Here is a 26,593-nt window from a genome sequence, read left to right on the forward strand (position 1 = left end):
TTCATAATGCAGAAAATAAAACACCACAATTGTTCCAGAGAAGTTTATATTTTGGGCCTTGAGATTTTGAAAATAAAGTTTAGAGACATAGCATATGAATACCACTGTAATACACATGAAATATTCTATCAGACCCTAAAAATCAACGTAAACTTAAACTTTCTCATAGTCAACAAAATAGTGGCCGGGTGCCAATTTTATTAGATAAGTTGGTTACAGCATTTTAATTATCATTTTACGTCTATCTAGGTGTAGCTGAAATTCAAAATGCACATCAAAGGAAAACTATGTCACAACTCAATGCCATACCACATGTACTTGGCCTCTGCAGTAGAATCCCAGTCGGACTTCATTTTGACTCCCTTCTCATGGCCCAAGTGGCTCTGACAGGAACGCAGGACTTAGTGCTGATTATCACACAACATACCACTTTGTTTTTGTAACTTCTACAAAATCTTAAGGGGAGATGGTGGCTTTAGCCCTGTGGAACAGATCTTGCTTGATTACCTCCATAACACTGGCCCCAGTATCTGTCCAGCAGAACCCATTGTGAACTAGTACAAGGTGCACAGCCCTTCACTGATTACAGGCAAGTGTTACAGCAGCCTAGCCATAGGAAGGGGAGTTACATCATAGTACAAAATACAGTATAAAAGCGTAATTTAACATTCCACACAGAAGATTACGGATGCCTTCAAACAATTGTTTGGATGTTAGCCACTTAAACAAATACATCACTAAGGTAAACAATATAAACATACCAAAACCCTGTATGGTTAAATACAATTTCCATGGTACAAAAATCAAAGCCTGGAGATGTTTGTACAGATTGCTTTTTACACAATGTCTTAAATTGCCAAATATTTACAACATTAAAGAGGAAATACATTTTGATGCAGAGTAAAATTATCTGAAGTGATTAATATAAAACCTCAATCTATCTACGTGAGGCACTCCTGAAGCAAGTGGCATTAGCCATGAGGTCCTTTGGTAAAAGGCCCATTGCTTGAAGAACCACAGTAGCTGCTGTGGCTTTAGCATGCTTCTTATTAGGGCTGGCAAAGCTGGGCTGGTAAGCGCTTCCATTTATCAATACCTATTCAAGAAAAACATACAATTGGGCTGGTAAGGGCTTCCATTTCTCAATACCTATTCAAGAAAAACATACAATAAGAACAGCATCAAACTTTAATATCTATTAGCTTTTTATTTTATCACTAAATGCTAGAAAAATAATGTAAAATCTAAAACCCATATTATGTAATAACTCAAATTATTCTCAACCCAGAAAAAGCAAATCATTTGGGGAAAGGGACTGCAAATTAAAAGCAGGTGTCCAAATTGGGGAAAAAAGCCTGATAAAACTACTCAATTTCCCACATTCTCAAGAGTTTGCCCACATCTTCCCCCCTTCAATGTATTTTTAAAATAGGGTTTTAAAGGGTCATATTAAAAAGCATACTTAAATGTTTAAAAACCCACCACTCTACCCATACATATATATACTCCCACCCACAACTATATCCATCTTCCGATCATTTACTTGTCCCTCACCCTCTAACATAGTCATCCAATTAATAAATATACAATTAATGCAGAAATTCATATTTACCCTAAAAAGAAAATGCTTGCGATGATCAGGGCCACTGTCGTGGACCAAGAGAAATTCAGGTGGTTGCCACCTCCTCTTATTGCAGATCTCCATCAGGGCAGACACAGGGTGCTTGCCTGCAGAGAAAAATAACCAGTCAGTAGTTACTCCCACCGCCTGTGGCAACAAAGGATGAATTCAAGCTGCAGGTGGGACACGTGCGGGAACCCTCACCTGACAGATCTTTCATTGCCGCAGAGAAGTTCCCGGACCTCTTCTGTGCTCGCTCTCCCACAGCCACGAGACCTTTGAAAAGAAACCAGCATTCACTAAATCATCTCCAAGATCACTATCAACTGCAGTGCAGCACAACACAACAGCCACTTCTGCTGGAATACCGCCCGCGCCCCAAAAGCAAACACCCAGCACATACCCACACCCTTGTTTGTGTGTCCATCATGTGGACTTCTCTGTTTTGCTGTTTCAACATAAATCTACATATTCATATACCTTGATGCTGGAAGTGACATAAAATGTTTAGAAAACAAAAGCATTTAATATGTGAATATATATATAAACTAAGTGCCATAGTTAACAATACCAGATCTGTAAGTTTAAAAAGTAGTTGCTGCTCGTTCCTTTAAAAATGATGCTCAGTTAGGAAGTGTGTTTCTCAAAAGGCGGGAATTTCAGGTCCCACGCAAGTGAGCAACACTACCTGTGGACAAATGGCAGCCTGTCCTGGCTTGCCAAACGTGTGAGGTGTTCTCAAGAGTCAGTGCCACCATCGCCGCATAACCTCCCTTTCCAAAACAGATTGGCTACGCTACTTTCCAAAATCAGTGCTTTCCCAACTTCTCATTCTGCTAGCACTTTCCCGACCCAGCCCATGTTTCAATTCCAGGGAATGCTGCCTGGGACCATGCGACGCATCCATACACATTTTCTTCCCATAAATTATCTTATGACAAAAAGAATCTATTCAGTGTGTACAAGCAATACTCTATTATCAGTGGGATGTAATTTGCATAATATCCTTTTCTAATATAACCTCGTTTAAGTTAATGCTACATACATCATAGGATGAGTCTGTTATTTAGAGATTTTTGAGTATCATTATGACAGTATCTTCCCTCCAATTTGAAATGAACTGCCAACAGTGTTCTACATGGATTACAATGTAGAAATTATGATGCAAAACGAATTTTAGAAAAACAATTCGGTCAGAGCTATTTGGTTTCCTCAGTCATTAAGACAGTAACTTAAATGTATTTATTTCAGTTTATCTATGTGATTACAAAGATGAAGTAAATTCCAGTTTTAAAAGTCAGCCTTAACTGGGCTTCAATAAATCACACAGAGTTGGTATTCCCATGTGAATGGGCACACCTTTAATACTTAGTAAGGACGTACAGGCCACACAGAGCCAGGTGTCTGAGGACAGTAGCTAATACAGACAGAGGGAAGTCCCCGGGTGCCCCGCACTCAGGGCACTATGAGGAGGGGACACTACTGGCAGTGGGTCCATTCCCCACCCAACAGAACTCGGTCACTGAGCTTGAAGAGGGAGATGGAAGGTGGCCACAAAGCATTTTAGTAAGAAAGAAAGAAATGTGGAATAAGACATCTGAAAACAAAATCAAATCCTACAAACAATATATTCCCTGTTAAAACAAAAAATGGCCACTTTTCTAAATAGATTTTAAATCATAGATACAGGAAGAGTTCCATAATATTTAGCAACTAATGTAACAGGTTGCCTTTTTTAAATTTATTATTTTCATTTGTTTCCATCTGTATTTATATGAGCTGCTAAAAACGGGCTCAGCTTCCCCCCGCCAACAGCTGTGGGGTCACGTGCCTCCGGCCCAGGACCCCAGACAGCAAAAGGACGTGCAAAGGGGATGAGACCCTATCGGGGTGTCCAGCCCGCGGCCCGACACAGAATCGTACATTTACTGAAAACCTGTCTGCTCATCAGTTTTCGTTAGTGTGTATGCATTTAACGGGTGGCCCGAGACAACTCTTCTTCCAGAGACACCAAAAGGTTTGACACCCCTGTACGATAAAAGCGGATAAACAGTCTCCAAAAAACTTGTTACCTTTTCGGTCGGTCTTAAAATCAACTAGGATAGGTTCCTTATTTCCTTCTTTGTTTTTTCCTAATCCTTCTCCTTCTCTCCAGCCCATTTTTCTCATTAGAACGGCTCCCATTCCTCCAGTTACCGGGGCTGCTCTTAAGAACTGATCCTATCCAAAGAAAGAAAGGTAAAACGTCCCCATTTTACAGTTAGAATTAGACTATAAACTTAGTGTAACTTTAAAAAAAAAGAAATCTTATTTTACTTCTAGATCTGTTATAGTTATTATAGCAATTAAATTCAAATACTTATACATACTGTAGTGTGTATGTTCTAATTGTCTCCACATTAACATAATAGTATTTGGAAAGTCAAATAAGGCAAATAAATGGCAGTTTTAAAACAGTGGCCCTCGTGCCCCTCCAAAAATAAAAAATTAGAACACTCCTGTTTTCGTCCACTATTTAGGTTCACTGGTATCTCTTCTTAGCTTGCAAAATAAAAAGAAGGCAATGTTAAAACAGTCATTAATTGTCCCAGGTGTACCTAGTTAATAAATAAAGCCCAGAAATCATTCAGAAATAGTTTGGACACTGACGAAGCACACTGTTATCACCCAGTTTTCTTCCCCATTCTACCGTAGAGCAAGTTTAAGCATTTCACTGAGAAAATCCCTAAGAAGCAAAAAAGATAGCTCTTTAAAATCCATTTACACAGTAAGAAATGGAAGACAAACACATAAAATACCCTGTAATCATACCAAACTCAATTTGAATTCCTTTAAAACCTAGCTTGACGTTAAAAGACTTAAAAAACTCCTTAAACGTTTACATACCTAGGCCTCGGTAGCAGCAGTGTTGTGAATAGTAGGGCTGGCACTGACCGGGGCAAGAAGACAGCTACAAGGATTTGGCCCTGAAACAAGTTTCCATACAGAGGGGTGAAAGTTCACAGGTTATTCTGTGAACAGTCATCTCTCTTGTATCCAACCCACTGAACCATAATTTCCATCAAAGCAGCAAAGCACTTAATGTCTTTAAGGTTCACGAGTGCGTACACCAGCAGAGTCACCGGGCACTTCCCTTCCCTTAGGAAGCAGCACGCAGCGCCCCTGAGAGCGTCCGCGTGCACGCGGCAGACGGCCCCTCGCCCACTGCTGATCTGGACGGCCATTTAAAGAAAATGCTGTGGTGTAAAATCTCTCCGTCATTCTTTATTTCCCCTTGTTATTAAATTTTAAATTTACTTTCTCTAGCAAACGTATAGCAGAAGTCATCAACAGTGGGAAAAATTTTGGTAAATCTAGAAATAGTTTGCACTAATCATTTTCCTGTATTGATAAGTTAATACCAAGTTTTTCAAATCTTGTTTTTTCACAGTAGTAAAACTGTGTGTTATTCTCCCCCAGCTTTGAAATTACGTGCTAAGGGAGAGAACAAGCCAATGATCTGTGTGACTAGACATTAAGTTCAACCAGGTGCTCTGATGGAAGGAGGCAGCCATGGAGGTAAAAACATACCCCTGGTTCAGTTCCTTATGTGGGGCAGGCCATGCAGTGCTGATGTACTGAGAGAAAAGTTAGCTGACGCTTGGATACCAACTGCCTTGTTGCTACACACCTAGAATGACTTTACTTACTTCCAGGTTCATCCGCCCCTCTTTTCCAGGAAACACTCCTAAAAAAAAGGGCAACTGTGCAGAGTACAGACAAATCCCAAAATAACCCAGGTTTCCATTCTGTAATATGTTTCTTTACCCCAGAGTGTGTATACAGTTCACCAAAAAGCTGATTAATCTAGTGAGACTATAGTAGTAAACAATATTCATCAGGTCACGTCCAAATCATTCCATTCCAAAAAAAAATAAAGGCTCTTTCAATCAGTAACCATTTTAAAATGTTTTACTGGCAAAAAAAAAAAAAAAGAAAAAAAAAGATGAAACTCCTATTTCATCTAAGAATAAATCGCAACAAACTGAAAAATAAGGGGACTGTTGATAGTCCAAGCAGTTTGTAACATATAGAGATACAGGGTACTGGGCTATATAACAAGGCAGAAAAAGCCCAAAACTTTCCTAATACAACAAGTAGACAGTTTTGTGATATTTGACAGTGAAAAAAAAATGTTATATTTTCTGTTGCCTAACAACTTTTTCACATGTTCCACCTCATTTTTATCAGTAAAATGTTCCATCCTTGATATTAGTAGCAAATACTCTTCAACTAGCATACAAAGAGTCTTCCTGAAAGCATTCTTCAGTAATTTAAAAATTTGGTTGGATGAATATACCTTTATCTCATCATAATTTTTCAAAATTACATATTTAAAATGATATAAATTATTTAAAATCAACTGCCTACAAAATTTGAAAAATTTTAAAAATTAAGGTAAAATTCAGAGAACCAATTGAATCTATCAAAGATTCTTTTTTTACAGTTAACATGTTATTTAGAAGTATGTTATAAACATTACAGATCAGCACTTCATTACATACAAGTTTAGAATAAAATTTTGCAATGGAATTGCATTAAAACGTCTGTAACTAGTTAGTAGCGCACACACTGACCATGAGGCACCTAAATGCCGCTCGAGCCTCAGCCGCCCTTCCTGAAGCACTGCGGGCGCACTCAGCTTCAAGATTAAACAGTATTAGTTTTAAAGAACCGGAACTGTTAAGTAGATGTACATTTATAATTCTTCCCACAATGAGATGAAAGCCACTTTTCAAATACACAAATCACTTTCATATTTGAAATATTGTAATTAGTCCCAAATTAATTCAAACTTAAAAATAACCTGCTGAATTCCTGTCTTTTTTCAACACCAACTTCCCAGTAAAAACTACATAAGTTGTAGTTTTTCAATAAATCTATACATTCAATATACACACGAGTGCTTATTTCCCCCCCAAATGGCAGGCAAATTAAGAATATGCTTTACATTTGTTAGTAAGAGAATCATCACAGATAATGGTATCAAAACTAAAATCAACGTTGAGATGAGAAGGCCCACGCAAGCCCAATCTCATTTGTTCGGAAACCAGCTGATTCCCTGGCATTCATCACATTGCTAACTACCACCCACCCTGAGTGGCAGGAAGGAGCACTTGTCTTCAGGTGACACGTGGAGACGGAACCCATCCTTTACTTGCCCACGATCTCAAAAGAAGTCAGGAGTACAGTGGGATCAAGAAACCTTCCCAGCCCGTCGGGCCACACGGCCTCCCAGTCACAGCACGGCTGTGCTGCCTGTACTCCTGACACACGTCGCCACCACCCACCCAGGCAAGCCGCACCCCTTCACGTCGCATTTCCCCAGAAACCCCTTCGCAACCACCTAAGACTCCCCCAACAACGAGGCAGCCGTAGGTGGAGTTCACAGGTCTCACTGCAGGAATCTGAAACCAGGAGCACCTACATCTTCACAGCACGAAGCGCCGGTCCTCTCCCTTGATTTTAGGTCTCACACATCCTGGTTTTTTTTTGTTTGTTTGTTTTTCATGAGATCAGTGGTTCTCAAATTGAGCCTGTGGACCACCAAAGGCCACCAGGCCTAAATGGTGGTCCACGGAGAGCACTCTCCATCCCCATCCCACCCTTCCCCCTTCAGCAATGCCCACCCCACGCTCCAGCCCCCCTCCCCCAGCCTTCCAGTCCCACGGCAAAATCATCACATGCAGTGCTAATACTGGGGCCTCCCGACTACTTGCTGTCACCAAGCTGACAAGCACAGGGACCTGAGCCTGAAGATCACAAGAGGGGTGAGGCCTAGGGACCGGGGGGCTTACAGGAGGGCGCAGGCACTAAGGAAGGGGAGAGAAGGGCACAGGAATGGAGGAATGGATAAGTAGGGTGGTAGAGGGCTCCACCAAAAAAATAAACCTGTAATAAAGTATCCCAGGATGAGAAAAAATTTGAGAACCACTGCTTCGAAACCGTAAGATTAGAAGTCCAACAGCAACCGTGGAATATTCTGAACAGCACCTGAGACACATTATGAGCATTCAAAACAGTTTAAAAAGACCACCCTCCCCCAAAGACAGGTAACAGCAAGAATAAAAATAACCTCAGGATATAAACCGAGCGGCTCTTGAGCCTTAGTTATGCATTGGCCATTGTCTCACGACTGCCGTCCATCTTCAGGGTCCATCCTGGAGTACACACACACAGCAGGTTTACTCAGGAACTTGGTTAGAGTCCCCGGCCTCTTGGTGCATTTTTAATACAACACACTCGGTGGAGCATTATGTCATGTACCTTTTTAATCCAGGCTTGGGCACCAGTGTTGGCCAACTGCTCCTGCGTCAGGACCTGCACTCCCGTACTTCCGGTGAACTGGCCGGGGATTGAGTTGAGCTGAGCCCAGGCGTCGATCTGAAAAAGAGAAGGCGACTCAATTCACTAAATGAAATCACCTATCCCATTAAAATGCCCTGGCACTTCCAGTTTAAATTCTCAACAAAATGTTTTTTGTAGTGTCTAAAAAGGCTGAACAACAGACTTAAATATTCAATTTTTAAGACCATATGCTGATTTTATTCCGTTTTCCTAAGCATTTCAAAGAAGTGATTTCACAAGGTTCAAGGAATCCCATTAACGACATGACTTGAGACAAGCCTCTAACAACTAGAAGGCCCGGCTACCATAACCATCCTTCCAACCGGCACCCAAATGCAGGGAACAGAAAAGAACTCATCCTGCAAAGGAGCCCCGCCATCCCAATAAATGTCAGGACATCCTGAGTTTTTAATTAGTTACTTTCTTAGAAGTAGTATAAATTAAAAAAAAATTGATATATGCCTCAACAGAAATAGCTTCTTTAAAAATTGTGCACTATTTAATCATTTATTGTGGCAAGTAAATAATCAGTTGTCATTCATTCAACGTGTACTTACTGAACACCTGATAGTGTCCAGCAAAGTATTTGTCTGTGTGAATGTGCTGTTTCTAGACAGACCCACCATGGAAAGGTAGCAGAGAATGGAAAAGCTGCGCATCATTAAAAACTCACGAGTGGACCCAGACTGACTGGGTCTGAACCCCAGCCCCCTCACTTGCTGGCTCTGTGACCTTGGGCGTCCCTTAACCACTCTTCCTCAGTGCCCTTACACAGAGAGCAGGCACTCGTACCGGTACCTCCAGCCCACACACCTATTATGGGCAGCTAACTGTTTTTATACACCTGATTACAAACTCAGTGAGGGCAGGAAATTTCTCCTATTTTATTTTCTCAAGAAATGCTTCCTGTCACATAGTATCCCATAAACATTTACCAAATAGAAGACCAGGCCCTAAAGCACTTTCATTTAAAATAAGCTAATTGAAATGATTTTTTTCCTTTGATTTTCAAGATAAGAACCCGTATTTCAACAGCATGCCACAGATTTTACTTATGTCACAACAATGTAGTGAAAATCTCATTTAGATATTAAAACTGCTACATACCCGTTCCTGAGCTCGATTTAACATGCTCATGGCTTCAAGGTCAAATGCATTTTCACTGAGTCTTTTCTGAGCAAGTGCCCGCTCACTCATTGCTGTAGAGATGTCCACAGGCTAAGAGAGAAAACATAATTATCTCAAATTATGATAGGACCCCCTTAGTTCTGAAAAGTGCACATATCTTTAGTTGCTACCTGTGAAAAACGAAACAACAGTCTTATATGCATTAACAATTCTATCGAGCAGGGGGAAGACTCAAAAAGGTAAAGCAACCTTGGCAGGCAGACAAGGACTGTTTCAGGTAAGTCACAAAGTTTCAGGGGAAGCAGAATCTGACCGGTTTATTTTCTACAGTATCAAATTACAATCAGCAACTTCCATGAAAAATTTAAAAATCTCCAGTCTCCAGTAACAGTAACGAAAGACTTTCCCAGCCCACTGAGAAATGTTTAACTAGTTCTGAAGTGTGAACATGATGCTCAGCAGCTCTCACTGAGCCCCGCCGGCAGAGCCTGCGGAAGCGGGAAGCGGGCTGCAGGCCACCCTCAGTGCGGTGCTCTCCCGGTGCTCTCCCCGGCTGGTCTGCAGGCCTTTCCCCTGGGGCTTCCCATCGCGTCTGGTCTTAAGAACTCAATTGCATCCAAGAATACATTTGTTATGTAAATAACTGAGCCTTTTGTATTTGGTTTATGTACATTTATGACCAGTTAAAACACTTCTGTGTAAGTACATAAATTAAAACACCTAGCCCTGGCTGGCATAGCTCAGTGGATTGAGTGCGGGCTGTGAACCAAAGCATCGCAGGTTCGATTCCCAGTCAGGGCACATGCCTGGGTTGCAGGCCACGGCCCCCAGCAACCGCACATGGATGTTTCTCTCTCTCTCTCTCTTTCTCCCTCCCTTCCCTCTCTAAAATAAATAAATAAAATCTTTAAAAAAAACCCAACACTTGAAGATATGTTTGAAGTCTTACACTCTCCTTTTCAAAGTTCCATGTTCTCCCAGTGGAAAACTCAGGCTAATAATAAGCAGGTGACTTAACGATTTAAGTCTTAGAAACGTTTCCTACTGTTGAGGAAAACTCTCCAAGGTGATCTTTAGAGCCAATTCCCAATCTGTCAGGTCTGTGCAGGGCTCTCAGCCACCGAAGGAAACACCCACCGAGCAAGTTCCTGATGGGATTTTGTTCTAACATTAAGAGCTCAGGTTGATTTGTCTCAACTCATCAATTCTGAATACTTGTTTTTCTTCTACCACAACATAACCATTAATATTTTCTAGTTATTTCACCAAGAAAATTCACTTTTGGAAAATGCTCATCTGCATGGGGAAGTTTCCCTATGTTTCTATACAAACGATACTTAGTAAGTACTGCACAGGGATGACAATAAAGTAGCTGCTAAGGACTGACTTAAGGAGCTGAGTGAAGCCTGCCTGTAGTTTGACCGCACTCTGTGTGTAAAATGCGTCTCTACAAAACAAGGCCTATACAGTGGAGAAGGGTGTATGACTGTGAGAATGATTCTAACTTTTCTTAACTTCAAAACCCCTTAATCACTCACATCGTTCCTAGTTCTCTTGCTAAATCACCTAATAATGTTTAACAGAACTGTTTAACAGAATTGTTAAACATTGTTAAATTGTTTACAGATTCTTATATATAACTTCTTAAAATGAAAACAATTAAACTGAATTCATTCTGTATTATTAAACTACTTCTAGATCTTATAAAGATGTTAATTTCTTAGTCAACTTAATAAATTATCCACACTAATTAGAATATCTGGGCCTATAAGAAAGTCAGACTAACACACTTAAAAAAGTTTTATGACCCTGGCCAAGTAGCTCAGTTGGTTAGAGCACCAAGGTTGTGGGTTCAATCCCTGGATCGGGGCACATAAAAGAATCAACCAATGAATGCACAAACACATGGAAGAACAAATTGATGTTTCTCTGCCCACCCCTCTTTTCCTTTCTCTCTTAAAAAAGTAAAACTTTTTGTATGTTAACTTTTCGTTTGTTTTCATTCCAACTCCCGGGACTGCCCAGTTGGAATATACATGCCCTCGGCCCTCCTCGGATGTTTCCTACGACTCTCAGGCAGTACTACGGAAGTCATTCTTAAAGGGACACCAAATGTATCTCATGTACTGTTTATTAACGTTGTCGAAATACTTTGAACTTCACAGCTATTTTAAGTTTGTAAGGATGTTCAGGTGTAAGTAGGTAACCTAATGCCTCAGCATTTATCTCCAGGATGAAACTTCTTTCCAATCTCAGTAATACTTTATGTTAAATTCACATCTCACTCTAAAAATCACTTTAATATAGAAATCTTGATGCTTAATGTAAATTTACTTTAGATAAAATCACAACTGGTTTTATTCTGAGGTAATAAAATTTCATTTCTTCAACAGGCTTTCAAGTGAGCTGCAAGTTCATGTCAAAACTTCATTAATAATCAATAATTTGACTATTAATTTCATATTCCTATCTTATAAAATGTGAAGAAATAGACTCAATGGATCAGGATTATATTAACTTTTTAAGGATGCATCAAAAAGCATGTTTCCAGGTCTGCAAAGGATACACAGTAATGCATTAAAAACTCAACTATAGGATTCCCAAAGCACTCCTATTTGAGGACTTGGCCCAACGTCATGTATCAGCATAAAACCACAGCGATCCCTTGCAGCAGCACTGTCCGTGAACTGCCCACAGTGACAACCAACGAGCACTGGAGATGTGGCCCGTCCAATTAAGGAGCTGACCTCAATGGCCAGTGACTGCTGTACTGGTGTACATGCACACGTGTAGGATAAAGTAGACTAGATTATATTTTGGACCCTTAGAGGTTTCCAAATCTTTCAATGTTGCTCTGAAACAGGAATGTTTGAAAGGTACCAAAATGCTGCTGAAGAGCCCTTCTAAAAACAGGGCAAAACCCTTAAACCCTGGAGAACACTATTACGGAGTTGTCACCAATAAGACTTGTTTCCACTGATATACTGCCTAATGTATAAAATACAATTATCTAAAGTATTTATAGTTTTGTAATAATATTCTAGGTATTATGGGGAGAATGTTTCATTTCCTTTTCCCTAGAACTTGTTCTAAAGAATGAAATCTACAGCATCCTGAATAATTTCAGTTCTATTAGTAAAAACCTGTCCAAGCTATTTCAACTTTCTACTTCCTTGACACAACAGATTGCTTTGCTACTTCTTCTACAACCAAAAAAGTGTCAGGAAGAGTAAAACACATAATTACCTGGAAACATGCATTTCCAGGCCTAAATTATGATAATATACATTCTTTATCTTCCTCATTTTAAAAATCCTTCTAAGTCAATTTATTCCCCCCTTTTATTAACCCAGTTGTTTAGACAGAACAAGTATCTTAAATATGACTTAAACACATGAGAGGCTATAAAATATAAATTATTTTCTACACAGGTAATTCCAGGTATCTCAAAACAGTATAAAAAATTTTAAGTATAATGGAACCAAAGAAAAAATACCTGACCTATATATAAAACATGACTGTAAAGTATTTGGCAAAAATTAATACAAAGTTTCGCATAGAAAACAACTTAAAAACAAAAGCCATACTAAATATAGAACATCTCAGTTGTTAATGTGTTTGATTGGTCTTAAAAAGTAAATTACGAATCTTTTCATCATATGAAATTATTTAGTGCAATTCTTAAGTTTAACTTATACCTTTAACCTAAATGAGTTACAACAGAAAAACAAACAAGTAATCTATTAAATGGTTTAAGGACATTCAGTGTTGATCACCCAGGAAAATCTAAGGGCAGAGTGAATAGCAAGGCTGTACTTACACTCCACTATGCTAGGAACTGTGTTCTATTTCCAATTGAAATTTTCATCTTGCTCCAAGAACTTAGCTAACACTTACTTTATAAATTTAGAGATTGTAAACATTGAGATTTTTAGCTCCATCAGGATGTGGAAATATTCCTCAGTAATAAAAACCAAGCACACAGTCGCAGACAAAAATTATCTTCCCTGGAAGCTGTCACTAGATCTTAACGAAGAGTCACTGCTGGACCTCTAGCACTTATTGTTTGATAGGAAACCCAAGAAGTCTTGTCAAAGATTCCATTTCACTCTCCGCCCAATGAGCCTTTGCTAACTTGATTACCAAGAATGCATGCCCCAAGGAGTATTTTTAAATATGTTTTCCAACATTTTAAAATTTCACTGCTTATAAATCCAATTCACACAAATGTGGTCCAATTCTGCAGTCAATCCTCACTGTGGACGATGCTGGCTGCTACTTCCTAAGATGACGCTCTGGCAGCAGGGCACACAATCTGTGGAGCTGAGAACCCGCAGGAAAGGGGTTCCTGTTGGTCCATCCAACGTCTGACCACTCACGTGTATTAGAGAGCACTCATGTGCAAGACAATCGGGGGTGTAAGGGTTATAGCAAAACTGAGATCACATCTGTGACCTTTACCTAAATGATTTTATGCTCAAAATTAAAGAACCACAAAATCCATTTATATTTATTTAAGTGAAAAACACCAGTAAGTTAAAAAAAAGTTAAAAATACTGTTCAATTAAAATAATGACTTCGAAAGAATTTTCCATTACTCTATAAAGCCTTTATTTCAGTCCACTAAGGAATCCAAAGGGTCAATGCTCTCATAAAATGTCACTAATAGTATTCCACAAACACTGAAATACAGAACATTTACCTTAAAAATACAGTATAAGATACAGGTCTAGTAACTAGAACTAAACATTTTATGTGAACATTTCCTCTAGGTGTTTAATATCACTGCTCCATAGAAGTAGAGAGACCTGAGACAAAACAAAACCCTATCCATCCCCTTCTCTCCTAAAATTTTGGGACTGTTTTACTTAAAATTGAAGTCAACCTATATATTGAATCTAATCTTCTAAGTTACTAGCTTACAGAAGTCTGATATGAAAATGTTGTACACATTATCCCAGAAGAGAGATCCGCTTCACTTATTTGGCTTTATGAACAGAAGGCTTGTTTTTTCCTTTTGCTTTAGTAAAATATTCCTTTACTTACTATAAAATTTGAATATCCCAAATATTTAAACTTTCCCCCTGGGATTTCTTTGGAATAATTCCCCTCAACTTTAAATTAAACTCTGACCACCACTTCTGATGACAGCACTGAGGCACCCAGCCCCCTTCAATGTTAAGACTAAAACTGGCTGAGTACTAAATTTCAAATATCAATATATAGAGATACATATACATAAACCGTCAAAAAAAAACAAAAACAAAAAAAAAGTCATCAGAAGTCACTAAGCACTTGAAATCGTTATGGTCACTATCTTGTCAGGAAAACCCCTTGGAATTTTGTAACATTTACAGGGCTTCATTCCACTGGGAAACTTTTCCCACATAATCTTCCTACGAAGTTGTTCCCAACTCTGTTGAACGCATAATCTGCAAGAAATTATTAGAAGTCTATGTATCACAATTCCTAAGTAAGTCTGTGCAGCCCACTTATCATGGTTCGTATTCAGCTCCCACAGGATTTAAGCTAGTTGCAATGATCAGTTACCCTTTCCCTGTTCGGGTGTGCAGGTTAGCTGGATCTGGGGATTAGCAACTGAGCTCCTGACTGAGCTGGTTTCACTACACTGCCCTCCAAACCAGCTGCCCCCCTCCCTGGTGGTGGCATCACTTGCTTCAGATGTTGAGCCCATGTAGAACACTCGATCACCAGCAGTGACTCAAGGCTGCACTGGCTAGTTATCATGCCCAGCCAGCTTCATTGTGCACAACTTGCTCCATTTTAAAAGGCTACAGGTCAAGAGAACCACACACACACACACAAGTGAAAATGTCATCCGTGAATAGCTCAAGGGGGTGAAAAAAGTCTACCAAAAGTTTTCTGATTTGGGTTCTGTTCACTTTCTGATCTTATAAAACAGGATTTAGTTGTAATATTGGAAGTCTGTAGTGGAAGATGATCATATGGCCAATATACGGACCCACAGTGTGAAGAGTACAGGTCTCTCTGACCTACACATCCCAGAGCTGCAAGAAAAGAAGTGGGGAGAAGTCCCATATTGTAAGGGCATCAGATAGCTAATCCGGTCCTTGGACAAATGTCTGGGCTTTGGAAACAAAGGGGAAGAGGTGATGACTAGTCTATGGTATTTTTAAAACTCCCACCCCCCCACCCTAGTAAGTATCCACCCTCCCAGATCCCCCAAGCGTGATTTTGCACAACAAGTTAAATAAAAGTAAACTGTTTATTAAAAGATACAGCAAAAGTACAGATACAGAGATACATACAAAGATACAGATATATATATATATTTACATATATATACAGTCTTGCTGTTTTCATGTGCACTATTATTTAGCAGCACATTATTTAACCAGATGGCATTTTAATGGGGTTGTTTTGACACGTTATTACTGCGTCATTTTGACAGATACAACTATAGCCTCATGAAAATTTCAAGGTGTGAATTCCACTTCTCCAACTTTCAATAGTAGCAAAGGGGGGAAGGAGAAGGGAAATGGAGTACACCAAGGCTGAGCATTAGGTTAAACACAAGAATTCAAAATGGCCAAGGTAGCACAGGGAAAACGATTAAAATTAAAGGCTATCTCACAAACAACCCAGAGAAAACAGGAAGAAATCATCATTAAAGGGCAATGGGCTCTGTACCCACGATGATCACATCAGCCTATAACAACCTTCCCAGTCCACGTCTTGTGTTGAACCTGAGGATCTGCCTCTCTCCGCTCCATCCCCCCACCCAGTAAACTTGCTACCACCAAAATCTAGAACTATAAAGCCTTGAAGCAAAACGGGAAGCTAAATAGTTGTACCTCGGGCTACCTTCCCACAAGTGCAAGGAGGGCCCAATGTTGGGGAGGGACGTGACAACACTGTCCTCTGCAATTCGATGCTTTTCACTTTGTGGCTTGGTTCCACAAAGTGAATCGCATCGAGTTACTGTCAAATGAGAAGCTGCGGGTTGTTTCATCTGCCGTTTAACCCGGCCCTGCCGTTTACCCCGGCCCTAAGAAGAGTGAAACAGAATCCAAATCAGATATAAAGTAACAATAAAACGACAGATTCAGGTATAAAAAGGAAAAAATACATAATATTCATCTTACTTACCTCAGAGGGCAAATTGCTGCTGAAAACATTATCATCGTCTTTGCTTTCTTCCCCGTTTTTTTCTACAGGAACCCACTCTCCATAAACACTATCTGCTTCTTTTTTCCGATGCTGAGACCCAGACGACACAGGAAACTCTTTTGTTAGTGTTACCTGGCTTTTTGGAGGAGTTGGCTTTGCTGCAGCAATCTTAAAAAATAAATAAAGTTTCTTAATTAATTTTTAAGAGTCTGAAAATAATTTCATTTCTCAGTATTTACTTCAAAAATTAAAAAACTAAATTCTATTTGAGTCTATTTAAATAGTTTCATAAGTTGTGCTGTTTTATCAATCCATAAACACTAATACTCACATTCAGATTAAAAAAAATGGGTTTGGGTTCACTGAGTTTAAAGGGATGATGATAAAAAGGAGGTTCTTCTTCCTCTTCATCCGAAACATGAGGCTTATTCACTATTACATCATCATCTTCTTTACTCTGTGCAATCTGTTTGCATTTCTTAAAAAGTGAAAAAAAAAAACAAAACACAAGATAAACCTTATACTTTAGATAAAAAATAACATGTAACTTTTTAAAAGAATGAAAACCACATAAAATCAACTTTCAAAACTAAAACAAGACTAATGATGGGCTATAGATAGGTAATTTGGCTTATAAACGATTTTTTAAACACACTCTAGCTGGTCAATCAGTCAACAACATTTATTGAGCACCTACTATGTGCAGAGCACTGTACTGGGCACTGTCCAGGGAATACAAAAGAAATGGTAGAAGACATGGTCCCTGCTCTCAAGGAGCTTACAATCTAGTTTTAGAAATAGAATACATACACATGAAATAATTGAGGAACGCTTTTACAGAGCAACACAAGTAACAAGTGCAAACTGATATAATACAAACTGAGTATATAAGTGCTGAGAGAACAAAAGCTTGAGAGAGAACAGAATCAGTCAGAATTTGAGAATCAAGGAATACTCCTTGAAGAGTTCTAAGCCAGATTTTCAGAGTTGAGAACAAGGATTGGCAGGGAAAGGAAAAGAAAGTGATCCTAGTCAGGTGGTGGTAAAAAAGTGTGAAGAAACTTATTAGAAGGGACAAGAGGGCTAAAGATGAGGATAAAAACACAGGGAAACACTAAGTGTTCACAGGTTTTGGATGAGGAATCTGGGTTTAATAAGCAAGCAATAGAAGCCTTTACTAGGTCCTTAAATTAAAAAAAAAGGTTGTAATTCATACTGTAATAAATCTAAGTGATGAAACAGATTGTGAAACATTATGAACCCCAAAGGTATAGCAAAATAAAGGGTTTGAAACATTGCAATTGGGTTAAATAGTAACATCTCTCCATAAATGTCCTGTAATGTTGAGTGCCTAAAGGAAGAGAACTCAAGAATGGAAAATAAGGCATGATGGAGAGGGTGTAACTGATGAGGTCTGACACACAAAGCAAAGTCAATTCCTTCCTGAGAAGCAAAGGAACAGACTCCATTACCTGGCTTTATAAAAAGGTCAGAGTAAATTTGGGTGGACTTGTCTCTTTACAAGCAGAATTTGTCACATCCATTATCAATCGAAAATATTACAATAGGATAAAAAGCTCATTTAGCCAAAAACACAGAGCATACTAAGCTTGTAACCAAGGGGGACAGAATATATTGACAGTGGCAGGCTGGCATAAGGCTAGCCAATAGCAAGTTTCAATATATGAAACAGTGTGGTATTTCTGGATCCTAGCAGCAGTATTTCAGCACTCCCCACCCCCCAGGAAAACAAACAAAATAACATTAATAAAACAAAGCAAAAAAAAAAAAAAAGCCTCAATTGAAAAGATCAAATTCTTAAGAACAAAAATAACTGTGTTTAAAATATATGTTACTGCCAAAACCCGAACCGCGAGAAGAACTGATAATGGCCGGCCATTATCACCAATGGCTGGTACCAAACAGCCAAAACCCGAAATGTTGATGCGAAAGAAGTTCCTTTCAGGCAATGGCCAGCTACTCTCATTAATTTCCAAGCTCCGGTGGCAAAAGATCATTTCTGAAGATTGTCTGTGTCTTTGCGTATATGCAGTACACTCGTGGCGATCAGTGAACACGTCGTGAATGGAAACGAAACTGTAGGCGAGCTTCTGCGTGTTGCTCACTCAACACCTCCTCCATTCAAACGAACCGTCCCACTCCTCAGTCAGTTTGGCTTCTAAAACTGGAAAGCAAAAGTAATGGGAAGTAACTTTTAGCTAGCGGAGCTTAGCCATCCCGGATAATGGCCTGCTAAACAGAGCTTCTGCCGCTGCCACACCTGTATTTCGGGTTTTGGCCACTCGGTGCCAGCCATTATCAGTTCAGCCCACAATTCGGGTTTTGGCACGCTCCAGAGTCAACATCACTGGAATAATCCATTTAAGAATGAAAACAAATTCTGTCTAGCTTACCTCAGTTAGTTCTTCTATAGTAGCTCCTCCTGACTTTTTAGCAACTTTCTCTTCTATTGTAGGTGGAGGTGCAGGCTTTAGGTTTGGCGGTAAAGGAACACCAGCCTTAGCACACATGGCAGCTGCATTAGCTTTGGCTATTTCAAGTAATTGAGCCTTATCTGTAGGAGGAAAAATATAAGAAGCGGTTTTCCTAAAAGGCCATACATTTTGTATTATCTAGAGTTTTATATGCTAACAAAATGCAAGACATCAATTTTATGTCATAACCTACAGCTGTGTTCAAATCACTCCTTGGCTCAAAGATTTTAAGAGAGTGCTGCCTATTTAAAGAATTAAGTTCACTTTTAGCTTCCCATTCAAATACCTCGGAACATAGCTAAAGCACACAACTATAATGATCACCTTGCCACATTCTAAGATGTACACACAACTGTCAAAGCCTACTCTATTTTCCAAAATTATCATGCCCTTCAATTACTTTCCTTCTAATCTAACATTTTAAACCACTCTTTGGAGTATTTACAGCAATCATAACACGCTGCTCTTCTGGCAGTTGTACTATTTGGTAAAACAGACACATACACATTTTACCCATCTCTCTTCTACTGAAGTGTGATCACTTCAAGAATTACATACTATTCCTCTGCTTTCAATAGTAAAAGAACTCAAAAACCTTTTACTGAACTGATATATTCTCTCTTATTGTTCTGTTGGCATCTTGTTCCTTAGACAACACAATTTGGAACTACTGGAATAATGTCAGTAGTCAGGTATTACCCAACAAGCTTTAATCATCTCTGTGCCTTCTTTAAATCAAGAGAAATTAGAGCACTTTTTTTTTCAAGGAAAGCTAATTATTAAAATCACTTTAACAAATTTCACTCTCCATTCTTTTGCCAGCATCACCTACCCAGGTAAATAACTCCCCAAGTGCCAAATACCCTAATCACTTCCATCACTCCATTACATCAATTAAAATTACCTTCACAAACATTTCATAGTCCTACCTGTCATTTTAAGATACGTAACATTTTTAAAAAGAAACAGTTAATTTTAGGCTTATTTGCAACGGGACTTATGTTGAACATACATTAACAATCTGAGCATATACTAGCCTTATCTTTAACAGGACTTCTTCCTACTTTGTTTTTGGTTAGGGGAGATAATTCAAGCAAAATAAGACGTTTAAGTATGGAAACACCTTGGTTCTACTATACTCCAAAGCAGGTCTTTTTAACTCAAATTACAAATGTATCCATCCCTGCATTTTCTAAACACAAAATAATGTAATTATAAAATTCAAAAAGAAATACCCTGAACCAATAACCCAAAATACTCCATTTGACTCAAAGATCAGAGAAAACTTAGACTTAAGTCATTGTTACACTAACATTAAATTTTAAAAAATGACTTACTTAAATCTGTCAGACGTTTAGGTGATCTGCCTCTTTCTGAAGACCGGGACCGTTTACGGCGGAGGGGAGATCTGCTAAACCTTCTTCTCAAGGGTGTTCGTGATCGCCGTAACCTGACTGGTGATATACTGAAGCTTCGTCTTCTTACCACAGACCTTGATCTTCTCCGCCGGCTCGGGGTGCGGCTCCGTCGGCTCGGGGTGCGACTCCGTCGGCTGGGGGTGCGGCTCCGACGGCTGGGGGTGCGACTCCTTCGGCTGGGGGTGCGACTCCTTCGGCTCGGGGTGCGGCTCCGCCGGCTCGGGGTGCGACTCCGCCGGCTGGGGGTGCGGCTCCGGCGGCTGGGAGAGATGCTAAAGCTCCTTCTCCCCACAGATCTAGATCTTCTTCGCCTACTTGGGGTATGACTCCTACTCCGCCGACTAGGGGTGCGACTTCGAGCTCTAGCAGTTTTCCTGTTATCCCTGGAGCTTGATCTTTTCCTTTTTCTCTCCCTGGACTTGGATCTGTGCTTTGGAGATCTTTTGCGTTTCTCTTTTGATACGGATCGCCTTCCTCTCGATTTTGATCTTGACCTGCTGCTCCTCCTTCTGCGTCTTGAACGTGACCTTGAACGTGTTTGAGAGCGATGAGACTTGGACTTAGATGACCTCTTCCTTGCCCTAGAACGAGATTCACTGGTACGCTTGCGTGATTTGTGTTCAGAAGACTTGGACCGCTTACTTCGAGATCTTAATGAAGAGTCTCTTTTCTTCTCTTTCTCACCTTTATCACGGTTCTTATTTTTCTTGCTTTTTTCATGTGTGTCCTTAACTTTTACAACAATTTCATAATCATCTTTTTCCTCTGAAGACGACTCTGAAGCTCTTTCTGGTATACTAATTACAACTGGACTGGCAGTAGATTTGTCACGTTCAACTTCACTTGCAAGTACAGGTCCTTCAATACCAGCTCTGAGGCTTGCAAGACGTTCCATGTCCTTAGGAAGTAATGGTCTCACTAAATCTGCTTCATTAATATCATCGATATTGGCAGAAAATCCAGATTCAGGCAATGTCTCTTTAGGAGGGAGAGGTACTTCTTTATCCTCACTACTTTCTTTAGGGCTGAGAGCAACTGCTAATGTCTGCTCACTCTCTTTTATAGGTAATGGTCCTTCTGCATCATTACAAATGAAGTTATTAGATGATAACTCAAAATGAATGTCTTTAGCAGGCAAAGGTCCCTCTATGTCAGCCTCACTACCACCACTGGGGCTGGTGGAAATCACCATGTCATGTTCAGTATCTTGACTAGTTAAAGATACTTCAACATCATACTTACTAACTGAACTGAGAGCAGATGCTGTGGCAAATTCAATACCCTTACTCGTTCCCATTGTATCAGATTCAAAAACAAGGGGACCAGTAGAAGTCAGAGTTCCTTCTACCTCAGCTTCACTAACACTAGAGCAGGTATCCAATACTGTGCCCTGTTTAGTCTCATTGATGGGCAAAGTTTTCTCTTCACCAATTTCACCAACAGCCCCAGTGCTGGCAGCAGACACCATGTTTTGTTCCATCTCTTTAGCAATTAAATGATTATTTATATCAAGGTCTCTATGTATACCATGTTCACTTTCGTAAGAGTCACTCTTCAGGTGTCCTTCAGCATGTGGCCCTTCATCTGAATGCATAATAACCTCCTGCGCGTCAATCTCTGGGGCAAGACTTTGATCACCAGATATTACATTTATTCCTTTTACAACACTAGGCTTCAGCACTGGCGTAGACTCTAAAGCCATCTCAGTTGGTGCTTGAGTCTGCTCTGAGACAATGACAGCAGGCTCTGAGACTATCACTGTGGATTCTTGGACAGAAACTGATGGTTCTGAAATAATGTTAGGTTGAAAGACTGACACTGCTGGTTCCAGGACAGGCACAGCAGGCTCCAGGGCAGAAACTGGCACAGGAATGGTAACACGCTCTGGCTCAACCAAGGCCAGGGGCTCTGGGACAGCCTCAGCTGGTGGCCCAGGGATAGCCTCGGCCAGAAGCCCTGGGACAGGCAAAGCCAGTGGCCCAGGGACAGCCTCATTTGGGAGCTCCGGGACAGCCTCGGCTGGGGGCTCCAGGACAGCCTCGGCTGGGGGCTCCGGGACAGCCTCGGCTGGGGGCTCCGGGACAGCCGCATAAGGCAGCTCTGAGACAGCCATGGCTGACAGCTCTAGAGTGTTCTGTGATGGCTCTGGAATAGTTGCTGCAGGTTCCAGGTGGGACACAGATACCTCTGAAACAACATGTCCCGAGGCTCTCATGGAATCAAAAGTTTCTGCTGTCTCTGACATAACAGAAGGATCTGATGTTAACATAGTCGGTTCAGCTGACATTATGGGAGTTTCAGATACCACGTAAGTCACTGGCCTCTCTGGAACAACTTCATGCTCTTCTGCTATTGCAGCAGACTCTACAGGTGTGGATGTAACCGAAGACTCTGGCTCCAGTGCTGGCTCTGGAACAGTCATGACAGCCTCTGGTGCTAATACTGAAGATTCTGATGCTGACACTGAGTAATCTGCAGGAGCTACTGAAGGCTCTGAAATCTCACTTTGACTCGCAGGAGGTTCAGACAGGGACACAGATTCTTCAGAAGGCAATGCTGGCACCTCAGTAGGCCAAGTATTTTCAGCTGCTAATGCTGACTGCTCAGTGGATATTGCTGAGCCCTCTGGTGGTTCCTCAGGAGGCAATGGTGGTGTCATTGGTGGCTCTTCAGGTGGCAATGGTGGCATTGTTGGAGGCTCTTCGGGAGGCAAGGGTGGCACCATATATGCCTCTGTGTATGTATCAGTATAAGAATCGGTGTAAGAATCAGCTGCCATAGACATCATTGAACGATCAGCAGTGTAAGATGACATCATAGTCCGGTCGGCTGCAGAGTACGACGACATCATAGTTCGGTCAGCAGCAGAGTACGATGACATCATAGACCGGTCAGCACCCATGGACATCATTGACCGGTCAGCCATTGGGGACATCATGGAGCGCTCATAAGCTGACATCATAGAGCGCTCATAAGCTGACATCATGGAGCGCTCAGCCATAGGGGACATCATGGAGCGCTCATAGGCTGACATCATAGAGCGCTCATAGGCTGACATCATAGAGCGCTCAGCCATAGGGGACATCATAGAGCGCTCATAAGACATCATAGAGCGCTCGTAAGATGACATCATGGAACGTTCTGCAGCATAGGACATCATCATAGAACGTCTTGATGCTAACATCAGGGGTCTAGGTGCTAACCTATATGGCCTGGGGGCTACCCTATAAGAAGACCTGGGTGCTATCCTATAAGGTCTAGGTGACATCCTATAGGGATCAGGAGTTAGTCTATAGGGATCGTGGCCTAACCTATAGGCATCTTGCCCTAATCTGTAGGCATCATGACCTAGCCTGTAAGGGTCATGGCCCAACCTATAGGGATCCTGAGCCAATCTGTAAGGATCCTGAGCTAACCTGTAGGGATCAGGAGATTTTGAACCCAACATAGCAGAATCTTGGGTACTAGATGCTAACATCTGGGCATCCATGGTACCAGACGCTAACATCTGGGCATCCATGGTGCCAGAAGCTAACATTTGAGAGTCCATAGTGCCAGAAGCTAACATCTGGGAATCCATAGAGCTAGTCGCTAACATCTGGGAGTCCATAGTGCTGGTCGCTAACATCTGGGAGTCCATGGTGCTGGTCGCTAACATCTGGGAGTCCATGGTGCTGGTCGCTAACATCTGGGAGTCCATGGAGCTGGTCGCTAACATCTGGGAGTCCATGGAGCTGGTCGCTAACATCTGGGAGTCCATGGAGCTGGTCGCTAACATCTGGGAGTCCATGGAGCTGGTCGCTAACATCTGGGAGTCCATGGAGCTGGTCGCTAACATCTGGGAGTCCATGGAGCTGGTCGCTAACATCTGGGAGTCCATGGAGCTGGTCGCTAACATCTGGGAGTCCATGGTGGTGGACGCTAGCATTTGGGAGTCCATGGTGTTGGACGCTAGCATTTGGGAGTCCATGGTGTTGGACGCTAACATATGGGTCTCCATGGTGTTAGAAGCTAACAAATGGGATTCTTGGGCCATCAAGGGATCCACTCCTACTGTCATAGAAGTCTCCCCCACTAGTGTAGTAGGCAGCTCCTGTGCTACCGTATTATAGGATTCCAGCGCTGTCGTCGAGGGCACCTCCAGGGACTGCGACACGGTCATCGTTGACAGCTCCGTTGTTGTCACCACAGACTGAACAGAGATCTCCAGCGCCACAGTTGCCACAGGCTGCCCAGGCAACTCTGGCGCCCCAGGCTGCCCTGGCAACTCCAGGACCCCTGTTGCCAGAGGCTGCCCCAAAAGCTCCAGTGCTCCAGCTGCCCCAGGCTGCCCCGAGAACTCCAGTGCCCCAGCTGCCATGAGCTGCCCAGGCAACTCCAGTGCCCCAGTTGCCACAGGCTGCCCAGACAACTCCAGTGCCCTAGTTGCCGAAGGCAGCCCTGGCAACTCTGGCACCCCAGTCACCGAAGGCTGCCCTGGCAACTCCAGCGCTGTTGTTGCCACTGGCTGCCCTGGCAACTCCAGCACCATCGCTGCCTCAGGCTGCCCCAGCAACGTTGTTGCCGTTGTCACCTCAGGCTGCCCAGGATGTTCCACCGTTGTCATTCCCACAGGCTGCTCCAACTCTGTCGCCGTCGCAGGTTGCTCGGTCAACTCCATTGCTACTGTTTCCGCAGGCTGCCCTGGCATCTCCTGTGCCATCACAGGTGGCTCTGGTACCTCCTGTGATGGCTCCAACTCCACGGATGGTGCTGGAAGCCCCGGCAATTCCTGTGACAACTGTGGCACTGATGTCACTGAGGGCCCCGGCAACTCAGGCACTGCTGCCGCAGGGGGCCCTAGCAACTCAGGCAATGGGGTAGAAGGGGGCCCTGGCAACTCTGGCACCGGGGTAGCAGAGGGCCCAGGTAACTCCAGCACTGGAGTCACAGGGGGCCCCTGCAACTCCGGAATGGAGGTCGCAGGTGGCCCCGGCAACTCCATCGCTGAGGCCACCGACGACTCCGGCAGCTCCAATGCTGTGGGCTTGGGCAGCTCCAGCAACTCCTGTGATCTTGTCATGGATGAATCTGCAGTCTCCGATGGAACTTCTACAGGCTGCTCTGGCAATCTTAGTACTTCAGTTGCAGAAGACTCTGGAAAATCCACTGTCGTCAACATGCTTGGCTCAGGGAGTACCTCAGTAGATTTCTCTGACGATACCACAAGGGTTTCTGATGGCTCTAACACTTTTGCTTCTGGAGGCTCTAACATGATCTTTGATGGCTCTGGAGGTGTGCTCTCCAAAGATTTCAGCACAGACTTCATCTGACACTCCACTGACATTGTTACAACTGGCTCAGATGACTTTAGCACTACTGTTGAAGTAGGCACTGGTGCTGTTGAAAAAGAATCCAGAATCTTTGTCGTGGGTTGTTCCAGCGTTACTGCCCCAAACTGCTCTGACTGCATAATTACTGATGTAGATGCAACTGACAGTTCTGCAGTTTTTGCAGCTGGCTTCAGAGTTTCTAAGGTATGTGGCTGTAATCCCTCCATTGATATTATAGGAGGTTCTAGCACAACTGCAGGAGTTTCACTGGTCTCAAATGAACCAAAAGCTCTTACAGGATGCTCCAGTGCCATCTCTGAAGGTTCAGAATCAAACTTTAAAAAGGAATCTGATTCCACATCCATGCTCTCTTCATGATGCGATTTCGGCTTTGATTCAGATTCTTCCGGCTGTCTTTTATACTTTTTTTCCTTTTCTTTCTTCTTTTTCTTCTTTTTATTTTTGTGCTTTTTATGCTTCTTTGACTTTTTGGTGGGAACTTCATCAGTAGGATCTGTTTGTACAGACACACATCTACTTTTTCTAGAGGCCTCCTTCAAGTCTGAAATTAAGAGTAATTAATTTTAATTGGTCAAAAAAATTCCTCAAAGTAGGTTTAGATAAACCGTACAAGCCAAAATTTACATCCCATGTTAAGATACCACAGTATTACACCTATTAAATAAAGAGTTACCAAATAATTTGTTTTTCATAAGTCCATTATCTGAGGACTAACACTTTCCCAATACTTCTATAATTAAAGCCTGGGTTGCCCTGGCTGGTGTAGCTCAATGAATTGAGTGTCCGCCTGAGAACTAAAGGGTTGCTGGTCCAATTCCCAGTTGGGGCACATGCCTGTATTGGGCCAGGTCCCTAGTAGGGGGCACAAAAGTGGCAACCACGCACTGTTTCTATCCCCCCTTTCCTCCTCCCTTCCCCCCTCTCTAAAAATAAATAAATATCTTTAAAACATATTTAAGTCTGAGTTAAAATCAAGTTCTTAATTTGCAACAAAAACTTTTAGAATTACATTAAAATATTTCAACTGGGGAGGAATAAAATAAAACGTTTCAACTAAAT

The 26,593-nt window shown here is 41.7% G+C and overlaps 1 protein-coding gene across 5 annotated transcripts in view; it reads right to left on the reverse strand.

Annotated features, from left to right (window-relative positions):
• Window positions 1-29: 29 nt before the first annotated feature.
• The window catches only part of SON (SON DNA and RNA binding protein), a 32,200-nt gene continuing 5,636 nt past the window's right edge, over window positions 30-26,593 (reverse strand). Inside the window, exons 3-12 of one of the 5 annotated variants that reach the window (XM_045852598.1) lie at window positions 20,121-26,075; window positions 18,703-18,863; window positions 16,620-16,766; window positions 16,268-16,456; window positions 9,116-9,226; window positions 7,928-8,044; window positions 3,694-3,841; window positions 1,826-1,897; window positions 1,613-1,728; window positions 30-1,096 (exon numbers count right to left, since the gene is read on the reverse strand). In XM_045852598.1, coding sequence (XP_045708554.1) covers window positions 938-1,096; window positions 1,613-1,728; window positions 1,826-1,897; window positions 3,694-3,841; window positions 7,928-8,044; window positions 9,116-9,226; window positions 16,268-16,456; window positions 16,620-16,766; window positions 18,703-18,863; window positions 20,121-26,075 — 7,175 coding nt within the window. In that variant the 3' untranslated portion in view covers window positions 30-937. Of the gene's footprint in view, window positions 1,150-1,612; window positions 1,729-1,825; window positions 1,898-3,693; window positions 3,842-4,507; window positions 4,588-7,927; window positions 8,045-9,115; window positions 9,227-15,369; window positions 16,167-16,267; window positions 16,457-16,619; window positions 16,767-16,943; window positions 18,474-18,702; window positions 18,864-20,120; window positions 26,076-26,593 lie in introns of those variants that run through there. The other 4 variants (XM_045852599.1, XM_045852600.1, XM_045852601.1 and 1 more) reach the window with 4 other exon arrangements.

This window comes from Phyllostomus hastatus, unplaced genomic scaffold (genome assembly GCF_019186645.2).
Source record: "Phyllostomus hastatus isolate PE091 unplaced genomic scaffold, TTU_PhHast_1.1 phas_contig_948, whole genome shotgun sequence".
In the NCBI taxonomy this organism is placed as follows: domain Eukaryota; kingdom Metazoa; phylum Chordata; class Mammalia; order Chiroptera; family Phyllostomidae; genus Phyllostomus; species Phyllostomus hastatus.